Source organism: Tupaia chinensis, unplaced genomic scaffold, assembly GCF_000334495.1.
Source record: "Tupaia chinensis unplaced genomic scaffold, TupChi_1.0 Scaffold144952_1, whole genome shotgun sequence".
NCBI lineage: Eukaryota > Metazoa > Chordata > Mammalia > Scandentia > Tupaiidae > Tupaia > Tupaia belangeri.
In genome coordinates, this window is record NW_006204812.1 from 4,570,107 (window position 1) to 4,581,637 (window position 11,531).

At 46.5% G+C, this 11,531-nt stretch overlaps 1 protein-coding gene across 1 annotated transcript in view; it reads left to right on the plus strand.

The window, feature by feature from the left end:
* Positions 1–11,531, plus strand: part of MATN3 (matrilin 3) — a 26,253-nt gene that overhangs the window by 480 nt on the left and 14,242 nt on the right. Inside the window, exons 2-3 of the mRNA XM_006167681.3 lie at positions 6,712–7,278; positions 10,209–10,334. Of these exons, the coding sequence (XP_006167743.1) occupies positions 6,712–7,278; positions 10,209–10,334 (693 nt within the window). The remainder of the gene's footprint in view (positions 1–6,711; positions 7,279–10,208; positions 10,335–11,531) is intronic.

The following is an 11,531-nucleotide window of genomic DNA, read 5'->3' on the forward strand; positions in this document are numbered from 1 at the left end:
CGCAGGTACAGTCGGACGCGGGGCAGAGCGAGAGGGAGCGGGGGCCTGGGCAGGGAGGGCGGGCAGTCGGGCGTCCGCCCGGCGTTCACTGCATCCCCGCCTCCGGCAGACCGTGGTGCGGGAGAATTCCCTCGGGTGAATCCAGTGGGAAACAGTCCCCGAGGCAAAATGGGAGATGCCCAAGGTCACTCGTATGTCTGGGCTAAGTGGGGGCCTCCTGAACTCAGCCCGGGCAGCCTCCCGCTGTGGTTTGGACAGGGCTCAGGGCAGCCGTGAGATCGCTGGGGCTGCCTCTGGTCTCTGTTCAGTCAACAAACCCTTCCTGAGCTTCTGCTATTGAAAGCCGTCCTCTGTCCGGATCAGAGTGAGGTCCTTCCTCCCTCCCCAGAGCCGTCCAGCCGCCTCAGTGGGAGGGCAGACCCGGGCTGTGAAGAGCATCCCGGATGTCCCAGGGCGTTCTATAACCATCACGCTCAACCCTGTTCTCTCTTCTGACCAGGTTGTGCTTGAACGGACTGGGCCACACTCCCAGCCTGTGTTCTCTTAGATCCTCAGAGACCTACAACCTTTTGCTCGAGCCTGGAGGCCAGAGCATGGGGCTCCTGCACCGGGACCTTTGGGCACAGGCCCACCAGGCTAGGAGGGAAATTGGAGGGTTGAGACCAGCAAATGGCATAATGGTTCTGTCGCTGGACTCCTACATAATTGACTGTGGTTCAAGTCCCGGGGCTGGGCTTATAACTCACCCTGGGTGAGTGCACGTGAAGGCCAAGATCCAGATAAGAATAGAGAAGGGATTGCAGCATGGCCATCCTTTTTGGGGGTGATTTCTCGCTTTCTGTCTCTCTCTGGCTCTCTGACCAGCACACTTGCCCTATAGCAAAAATCTCGCTCTAAAAAAAAATGTTGGCAGGTCGAACATTTCCGTTTCTGCATTGTGGCCAGTACTTCTTTCTGAGGCGGAGTCCGCCCTTAGTGCAGAAAGGTGGGCATCATCTGACTCCCCTGACCGCACAGGGCTCTCTGAAGGGCCCCAGCAAATCAGGCAGAGTCCAGAACACAACTCAGGGCCCTGGGTTGTGGGCAAGGGCTCTTTCCGTTGCTCCAACCTACCAAACTGTAATGATTTGCGTAGATCTTACCATCGTTTCTAGTTAACCCAGCTTGAGCCTTGCTAGGGTGAAGGGGGAGGGTGCCCCAGACCGCTTTCTGGGTGTCCCGTCTCACCTGGCCAGTGATGTTGAGGCCTCAGGCTGAGTCATGCTGTCTGCGTGCTCCTGCATATCCTTGGGATATATTGAGGAGCTCAGGGGACTCTTTCCTACAGCAGCCCCAGAATTTGAAATGACTCATTTGAAATGGAGAAAGTATTGCCACTGAGGCAGTAGGTGCCAGGGCTCACAAGGGTCGAACTCAGCAGGCAGCCAGCGGGGCTCTCCAGGCCAGAAATGGGGGAACAGCTTTTCTCCTAGAAGTCACCCTTACCACAATCCTGATCTCCCTCAGGAAGGGGGCGAGGGGAGGGAGGAGAGATTCCCCATGGAGGCCACCTCACTCTAGGCTGCACTGTCCTTCAGTACCTAGAATCCACACCCTACCTTATATGATAATCCCTTGATAAATGACACATTGTACACTTTTCCAATTTTTTTTTTTTTTTAGCAGCCAGAAATTGCTAAGCTTTCTTATGGGCTTTTTCTTTTTTTCTTTATTTTTATTTTTATTTTTACAAGTTTTTGCTTTAGGGTGCATGCTCTTGGCAGAGAGAGGGAGAGAGAGAGACAGAGACAGATGATAAGAAGAAAAGTGAGAAATCACTCCTCGGAGGGATTGCCATGCCTCAATCCCCTCTCCTCCATTCTCTTCCCTGGATCCTGGGCTCACACACACATGCCCATCGTGAGCCTCAAGTCACTGGGTCTGGGATTCGAACCACCACTGGACATGTGGGAGTCTAGTGATGTACCTGCCATGCCACAGCGGCCCCTTCTATGGGCTTTTATGTCAAGCAGGACTATCAAAAATTGGTGACATTGTGAGTGAATAAGGAAACATTTTAGGAGATCCAGATTCTCACTTTCTTTGTTCCTGATAATGAAATAGCTATTCTTTAGTAAGGTAGGAGTGAGACCCTAAAACAAATGAATGATCGTTGCTGAGGGGGTACCAGCAGGAAGGAGCCAGATGTTCACCAGTATCCTGTCCCCCTGGTCAAGCCTCCTGTATGAGTTTTCTATTGCTAGTGTAACAAATTACCATTAACTTAGTGACTTAAGCCAACACCTTCTTCTTGACTGATGTACTCATTTTTAGTTTATTTCTTCCATCAGAGAGAGACAGAGACAGAGGCCCCAACAAGGTCCTGTCATCCACAATCTATCCTCGGCCTCAGCCAGCCTCAAATCATGGGCACACATGTCTGGTGTACTCAGGGAGATCTTTAGATGCGAACCCGGAGCCTTCCCATGCGGGTGAGCTTCACGGAGCATCCCGTGTTACGGCTGCACTGTGCCGTCCGGCCCCAGCACATACTGAGTATCTTGGAGTTTAGGCCAGAAGTCTGAACTCAAATTAAGGTACTTGTGTTCCTTTCAGGGGCTCTCAGGGAACTTCGGTGTCCTGCCTTTTCTGGTGGAGCTCACCCCTCCCTTGCTCATGGCCTTTCCCCTCCGTCAGCAGCAGATTGTGTTCTCACACCTCATCACTCACACCTTTTCTGCCTCCTTCCACTTTTTTCCTAATAGAGATTTTCGCTATAGGGCTTGTATACTCCCTGAAGAGACAAACAGAGACAGAAAGGGAGAAATCACTCCCCCCGCCCCCCAACAGGGGTTATGGCCGCACCGCTCTATTCTCCTCTCTCAGGATTTTGGGCATGCATGTATACCCACCTAGCATGAGTTTCAAGCCAATGAGTCTGGGACTCAAATTGCGGTCAGTCATGTGGGAGTTCAGCGATGTAACCATTATGCCATCTGTTGGTCCTCTTCCTTCCATTTTCTAAAAATAAATTTTAAAGGTATTTGCCTTAGGCATGTAAGAGAGAGACAAGACAGTGAGAGGGAAAATGAGAAATCAAGCCTCAGGGAGGATGACCATGCTGCAATCCCTTCTCCTCCCAGGATCTTGGGCATGCACACACATGCACCCAGTGTGATTTTCAAGCCACCCGGTCTGTGACTCAAACTGTGGTTGGCTATGTGGGAGTCCAGTGACTAAGCTGCTATACCATCTGCTGGTCCCTGCTCCTTCCACTTTAGGGGCCTTGGTAATGACATCAGGCCCACCCCAATAGTCCAAGATCAAATTCCCATTTCAAGGTTTTTAACATAATCACATCCACAGTCTTTTTTTTTTTTCCATGCAAAGTGATGTGCATAGAGGTTCCTAGGATTAGTGTGTAGATATCTTTTGGGGGAGGGGAATTATGCCACCTACCACACCCTCGTAATCTCCCTAAATAGAGGATTTCATGTGAAAGACCAAGTGGAGAAGAAGGGAGCCCACGTGGTCATGAGCACACCACCATGATATGTGGGCATCAGTGAACGTGCTCAGTCATGGCATCCACAGTGTGTGTTTGCTTCCTTTTACTCCAGTTATGCACAAATACCCAGACTCATCGCCTGGAAAGATTTTTCTGCACAATCCTTCCTTGCTCTGGATCTGTGGGGCTCTCTGTGGGACTGTCAAGGGATGAAGTCACATTCTAGAGTTGTTTTTATAGAAGAGTGATTTTTAATTCCTTTTGGCTTAGCTAAATACGTGACATACAGCATATTTCAGGGCGAGGACTCAGGGAGAACAGGCAGGAGGTCTGTATGAACATGAGATCATGTGGTGGTGGTGGAAAATGTCACCGAACAGAGACTCTACTTGGTGTGCTTCGACACCTTCAGGACTGGGAGCGGGAAACCGGGAGTCCAATTCATGCTCTATCACTTCCTAGACCTCACATTCCGAGCCTTAGGTATAAACACAACATCTGCATCTCTGACTTTATAAGGTGGTTGTGTTGGTACTCTGTGATCTCCAAAGAGTTATAGTAAGAAAGATATTGATTTTCTTGGGACTAGCAGTTGGCGTAATGGCTTTGTCGCTGGACTTCCATGTAGTCAACCGCAGTTTGAGTCCCAGGCCTCGTGCCTTAAATTCATGCTTGGCATGTGTGCGTGCATGTCCAAGATCCCATGAGGATGCGGGCATGTGTGTGTGCATGCCCAAGATCCTAAGAGGAGAATGGAGAAGAAGGGATTGTGGTGTGGCCATCCCTCCTGGGGGGTGATTTCTCACTTTCTGATTCTGTCTCTCTCTGTCTTTCTGGCGAACACGTGCACCCTATAGCAGAAACCTCTCCAAAATTAAAGAAGAAGAAGAAGAAGAAGAATGATATTGATTTTTCTCAATTTAATACCTCTAGGCAGCGGAATAAAATCAAGAGGGTAATGTTCAGCTTTTGAAAGAAAATTATGGGGCCAGCAGGTAGCATAGTGGTTAGGGCATTGGATTCTCACATGGCTGACCATGGTTAGAGTCCCAGACTCAGTGACTTGAAAATCACACAGGGCACATGTATGTGCATGCCCAAAAGAAGAGGAGAAGGGATTGTGGTGTGGCCAGTTCCTGGGGGATGATTTCTCACTTTCCCTCTCTCTGTCTCTCTCCAGCAAGCAGATGTGCCCTATGGCAAAAACGTATAAAAAAAATTAAAAACTGTATCAAAGCATAATCTATTACAGAAAAAAGCTTTTTCTTCACAAAATGCGTAGCCTCAGAATTTATTTCAAATCCACCTTTTCTTCCCTGCTCACAGAATAGATGACCTTCTCAGCGTAGCAACAGCTAGCAGCCCTTTGTTAGGAAAGGGCAGAGCCCTGGTTGCCACCTCATGGCCAAGAACCTCATTTCATTGAGGGCCACATGCGTGTGATGCGTGTGTGCATGTGTATGTATGTGCGTGTGCATGCATGTGCGTGTTGAGTGAGAAGGGGGAATGGCTACATACTGGCTTCTTCCTCACCCAGCGTTGATTTTGGTGACTCGGACGAGGGCTGTGCAGACAGGGCTGAGGGGAAAGGAAAGGAAAGGACAGATGACAGCTGGTGTGTGTTACGCTAGAGTGCCAGGAGCTGTGATCCAGAGGACAGAAGGCCCTTGTACAGGAATCCGGCCCATTTGCTTTGATCGTTGAGGGCCTCATACACATGAGGGAACTTAAAAAGTCTGTGGAAAGATGGAATTAAAATACGAGTTAATTTTGGTACAATTTTTTTTAAAAATCCATTCATGGTTTTTTCATAATATGCATTCCTTCTTGAGACCCGCCTCATGTAAGCCCTCAAAACAATTTGGGAATGAATGAGTAGAAAGAGATGACTAAGAGGAGATCAGCAGATGATGTAATGGTTACGCCACTGGACTGTGGTTCAAGTCCCAGACCTGGTGGCTTAAACTTCATGCTGGGTGTGTGTGTGTGCCCAAGATTCTGAATGCCCCCTGGGGAGTGATTTCTTGCTTTCTGTCTCCCTGGTGAGTGCATGTACCTTATAGAACCTAGGTCAAAATCTGCTTAAAACAAAAAAGCATGCTCACAGAGCTGGAAATGCAATAAGCATACCAGGTTAAGTTTTTGTCGTTCTTTTTATTTTTAAGATTTTTAAAATTTTATTTATTACTATTATTATTTAATTTTCTGTAGGGCACATGTGCTCACCAGGGTGAGAGAGAGAGAGAGAGAGAGAGAGAGAGAGAAAGTGAAAGTTAGCCTCTAGATCTGGGACTTGAACTTTGATTGGCCACGTGGGAGTCCAGTGCCCCAACCACCATGCCACATGTTGGCCCCATCCTTTCTACTCTCAACTTGCTCAGGGTTCTAGTTGGGCCAAAGAGTTCACACAACAGGAATGAATGAATAACCAAGTGGAGGGAGAATTTAGGGTTCCTTGATTAGTTTCACTCTCTTAAAAGTGGGGTGAGAGAAGGAAGCCACCAGAAGAGCCCTGGAATGCTTGGCCTCAAACTGCTGTTGTGGGGTGCAATGAGGCTGGCTCTGAGAGTCTGGGCCTTTTTTTTTTTTTTTTCTGTTTTTAGACAGAGAGACAGAAAGCGAGAAATCACCCCCTGGGGGGATGGTCACGCCACAATCCCTTCTCCTCCATTCTCCTCTTGGGATCTTGGGCACGCACACACATGCACCCGGTGTGAGTTTAAGCCACTGGGTCCGGGACTCGAATTGGAGTCGGCTGCATGGGAGTCCAGCAACATAGCCATTACGCTAACTGCTGGTCCAGTCCTGGGCCTTGTACATGTTTGGGGACATTATGATCCATTGTGTCAGACAGCCCAGGTGCCCAAGAGCAGTCTGTGGTTCATTCATTCCTAGGAAGCTAAAGAACCTGGGAAGTAACACTCTCTTGAGCAGAGGGATGAGGTTCTAAGTGAAATTTCAGGGCTCTGCCAGCATAGAGGTGAGATATCTGGGAAATGTCACACCTCTGTGAATTTCCACCAGGGAATTCTGAAGGTTTGGTGTCTTCAGCACCCAAAGGGAGGACAGTCTTGGGGAAGGTAGCAGGCAGTGGTAGTGTGGGGGTTGGAGGCTGCTGTCCTATCTGGCCTTTTGGAATTCCAGGGATCGGATGTGAGGATTGTCCCATTTCTGGCTGTGGTTTGCTGTTGCTTAGTCTTTTCTGTTCCCCACACTCTTTGCAGGTGTTTGCAAGAGCAGACCCTTGGACTTGGTGTTTATCATCGACAGTTCTCGCAGTGTAAGGCCCATGGAATTCACCAAAGTGAAAACCTTTGTCTCCCGGATAATTGACACTCTGGACATTGGAGCAGCCAACACACGGGTGGCCGTGGTGAACTATGCTAGCACTGTGAAGATCGAGTTCTACCTCCAGACCCACTCTGATAAGCAATCCCTGAAACAGGCTGTGGCACGAATCACACCCTTGTCAACAGGCACCATGTCAGGGCTGGCCATCCAGACAGCAATGGATGAAGCCTTCACAGTGGAGGCAGGTGCTCGGGGGCCCTCCTCCAACATCCCCAAGGTGGCCATCATTGTGACAGATGGGAGGCCCCAGGACCAGGTGGACGAGGTGGCAGCTCGGGCCCGGGCATCTGGTATTGAGCTCTATGCTGTGGGTGTGGACCGGGCAGACATGGAATCCCTCAAGGTGATTGCCAGTGAACCCCTAGATGAGCACGTTTTCTATGTGGAGACCTACGGGGTCATCGAGAAGCTTTCCTCTAGATTCCAGGAAACCTTTTGTGGTACGTTGATAAGTCTTTGCTTCCAATGAGAAAGCATGTTATATTCAGACATTATGTACCCAGGGAACAAAAGATTTAGTCTTTTTTTTTTTTTTTGGAGGGGGGGGGAAATTTTATAAAAAACCTAAATATATGCAATGCTTATTTTGCATTTTTTACCAACGTAAACACACTGTGTTGGTTTAGGAATATAGAGTGGCATTATATATAACTTGGTTTGCTCATAAAATCTTCATGTTTTCATTAGAAATGTGAAGGTCTGGAAATATCCTGGATAAATGATCCTGCTGTTCCCTGATGGGGCCAGAAAAAATTCCACAAAAAAACAAAACTCAAGACACCTCTCTTGTCCCCTCTGCCCCAACACTACATTTTTACATTTTTCCCCCCAGATATTTTCTTTAGTTTGGCCATCTCTAGATTTAACAGAACTCTGCTTGTTTTCCTGCAGAAGACATGGGGCGGTGTCTGTTCACGGGGAGACCAACAGCCCTGTATTCCAGCGTAACTGTTGGTCAGATGTGCCTTTAGTGACTACACCACTTTTCAGATTTGCTTCTTTCTCTGATTATCCTTTGTGGAAGAACAGGACTAGGAACCCGGAAGACTGAGGTTTCAGCTCACTTGACAGAGCGAGCAAGAAGCATGTTTTTTAAAAAATATCATTTTGTTCCTCCCCTACTCCTGTCTTCCTTTGGGATGGAGTTGAAATACGAATATGCTAATCTCATTGGAATTTTTTGCCATAAAGTAGCCAAATCCATAATAGGAATCCATTCAATGCTGGGCTTTATTTTGAGTCATTGATCAAAATAATGATTTATGGGACTCATGCTTTAAGATTTTATCATTTGGAGGTAATTTTTTTGAAACCATCTGTGGAATTATCCAAGCGTGGACAAATTTATAGTTCAGGTGACTTTTTGAAGTTAGTTACATTTCTGCTGTATAATTTATTCTACATTTATTTATTCAGTATGCATTTATTGATCACCGATACTGTAAAGATAAAGGTAGTCCCTCCCTGCTATTGAGTTACATTCTAGGGGTGGAGTGAGACCAGCAAGTGAGCCAGTAATTACAACTGTAAATGTCAAGACTTCATATCTGAATTAGTGCAAGGCCCAGCAGTCCCCAGTTTGTCAAGAATGGGAGATAAACTCTTGATCTGGGACCCATTTTGGCTTCATATGAGTTAGACCTGGCTGGCATCCCCATGTCTTTCCTGTCCCAGGACACGGGGCCTTCTCAACCCATCGCTGGCTTTGGTGGCATCTGTTTGGCACTCACTGGTTTCCAAAAAGAAAGTGGTTTTCTTTCTCCCAGGAACCCCCCCAAGCTTGCGGGCAAGAGTTTTTTCATCAAGATGCTGGTCTGTGGCAGAGTTGGGTCTCAGAGCTAGCAGCTGGGGTTGGGCTTGAAGGCCATAAAGTAACAAGTGGTGAGTGGCAATTTCTGCCTTTTGGGACAAAAGACCTGCTTGTTCTGGGGGGAAAATGTCCTCTCTATGAGGTGCAGCTTGTTGTCGTCAACAGGCTGGAAAGATCATTCCGTGAAAAGGCCCTTCTTGGGCAAGTATTGGCCTTGTCCTGTTGCCAAGGGCAATGGAGGCCGGGTTACCTGCCACGGGAGGGTCAGCCTCTGCTGGGCCTGCTTGGTTTCTTAGAATAACTACATTCATTGATTCGTCTTTCAAAACATGTCATGAGAAAAAAAAAATCTAATGAGACATAAATAGCTCCAGGAGCAACGAGATGGAGATACGATTTTGTTTATAGCATCTCATTTATTTTGTCCTTCCTTTTCTTTTCGCCTGTTTATATTTAGCATATGAGCTCATTCTCCTTGCAGATATTAGAGCCCCTGAAGCTGTATATGTATTCATTTGGGCTCATGAACCCATGTTACATTTTCAGAAGGCAGTCTCCCAAATTGCTCTCCACTATTGTACATGCAAATATGAATCACCGTCCAAGGATGAGTGAGTTCCCAGCCTAGAGGCATGCTCGTGCGTGAATTCTGTTTAGACACAAGCTGTGGAACCTCGGAAACAGACTCTGGTTGCACCTGGAACAACTCATAGCACTTCAGGCACTATTTTTCTCTCCACTTTTTGTAGTTGAGAAGCAAAAAAAAAATCTTTATAATGGGCAGGTAGATAAGCTGAATAAAACATCAAATGCCTGGCCTTTTGTGGTTTTACATTCAAATTCAAAATTCCTTTTCTCCTCTGAGGAAGTCTATAGTAAGAGCTATAATTTTTATTTATTTTTAAAAATTTGGGCATGTATGCTCACTAGAGAGAAACAGGAAGAGAAATAGAGAGGCAGGGAAAGTGAGAAAACACCTGCCACGTGGAGAGTTAGCCATGCTGCAATCCTTTTTCTATTTTCCTCTTGGGATTCTGGGTAGGCCTGCTGGGTTTTTCAAGCTGCCAGTTCCAGGACTTGAACTGTGCAGCCAGTCATGTAGGATCCAGTTGCATTAACCACCATGTCACCGCTGGCCCAAGATCTGTCATTTTAAATTAGTGATATTTCTAGTCTAAGAGCAGTATTTCTTTTTCTTTTAAAAAATATTTATGTAATTTTATTTATTATTGTTATTATTTTTAAATTTGCTATAGGGCATGTGCACTCAACGAGAGAGAGAGAGAGAGAGAGAGAGAGAGAGAAAGTGAGAAAGCAAGTGGTGCCAGGTCTATGACTCAAACTGTGGTCGGTCATATGGGAGTCCAGCACCTCACCATGCCACCTGCTGGCCCCTAAGAATGCTATTTTTAATAGGCCGGAGGCAGAAAACAAATGGCTAATTTTTACAGTAAAGTCAAGCTAGAATCAGAAAGGAACTGGAGAATGGTGTCTTTTTGACATAAAAAGTTTCTGAAGTGTTTCTTACGTGTCGATACTGTTACAAACTTCCCTGCTCAGCTGTGGACCCCTGCATGCTTGGCACACACCAGTGCCAGCACGTGTGCATCAGTGACGGGGAAGGCAAGCACCACTGTGAGTGCAGCCAAGGATACATGCTGAATGCCGACAAGAAGACGTGCTCAGGTGAGCCTGCTACGGCTAGGGGTGATTTGAGGTCCTGCATTCCATGCATTCCAGGCTTTGGACTGACTTTACGTTTTAACTCTCCTGCTCCTTTTCAACTGAACTACTTTTTGACTAACTTACTGCTGATCATCAACAGTTTTCCTTACAAAGCAACCTCAGAGAAAAAAATGAGATAATACAGAAACCTGGCCTATTACAGTGTTTATTTTATTACTAATTTAAAGAACAGGCTTGGCAGAAGAAAAGGCTAATAAGGAAGGGGCCAGTACTCTTGGTCCCCTTGAGGATTTGAAATTTTTTCTGGATTTTATTTAATTAGGACAAGCTACCCCTTCCTCTCTATGATTACAGATGTTCATGGAATCTCTAAGTACTAGAAGATTTGAGAAGCCCCTGCTCATCTGGTATATTAGTACTCACACAGAATCAATGAAGAACGGGAATTAGTTCAATTTTGTTTAAGTAGTAGAACAAAGTTTTTAAAGTTATTATTTATTTTTAATGCCAGAGAGTACATGTCCATGCATAAGAGAAAGAAAAGGCACCCCTCCCCCACACTGGGCCTGGCCACACCACAGTCCTTTTCCCTCCAATTCTCCATCCCTCAAGATCCTAGGCACATATGGGAGTACTCAGCTTGTTTTCAAGCTGCCAGAGCCAGGACTTGAACCCTGGCTATGTGGGATCCGAATTCCTCTGTGTCCCACGCAAGTACTGTACTATGGGGCTGACCCCAAAAAGGTTTTTGAGAAGAAAACTTAAGAGATTATTTAATTCAAACTATTCATTTTATAGACAATGACATTTAGATGCAAAGGAGGGGCAAGTTTTACCCAGGGCAGAGGATCTGTTCGTGAAAGCATCAGGACCAGTGCTTGGTTCCCAACTCCCAGTTTGAGACCCTTTCTCTGTGCCACGATACCCCTTTTTTGTTAGTGAAGAAAACCTAAGAGATTATTTAATTCGACTATTCATTTTATAGACAGTGACATTTAGATGCAAAGGAGGGGGAAGTCTTACCCAGGGCAGAGGGTCTGCTCGTGAAAGCATCAGGGCCAGGGCTTGGTTCCCAACTCCCAGCTTGAGACCCTTTCTCTGTGCCACGATACCCCTTTTTTGTTAGTGCTGTGTGTGTGTGTGTGTGTGTGTGTGTGTGTGTCTTTATCAAAATTAATTTGTATGCATCATTTTGTC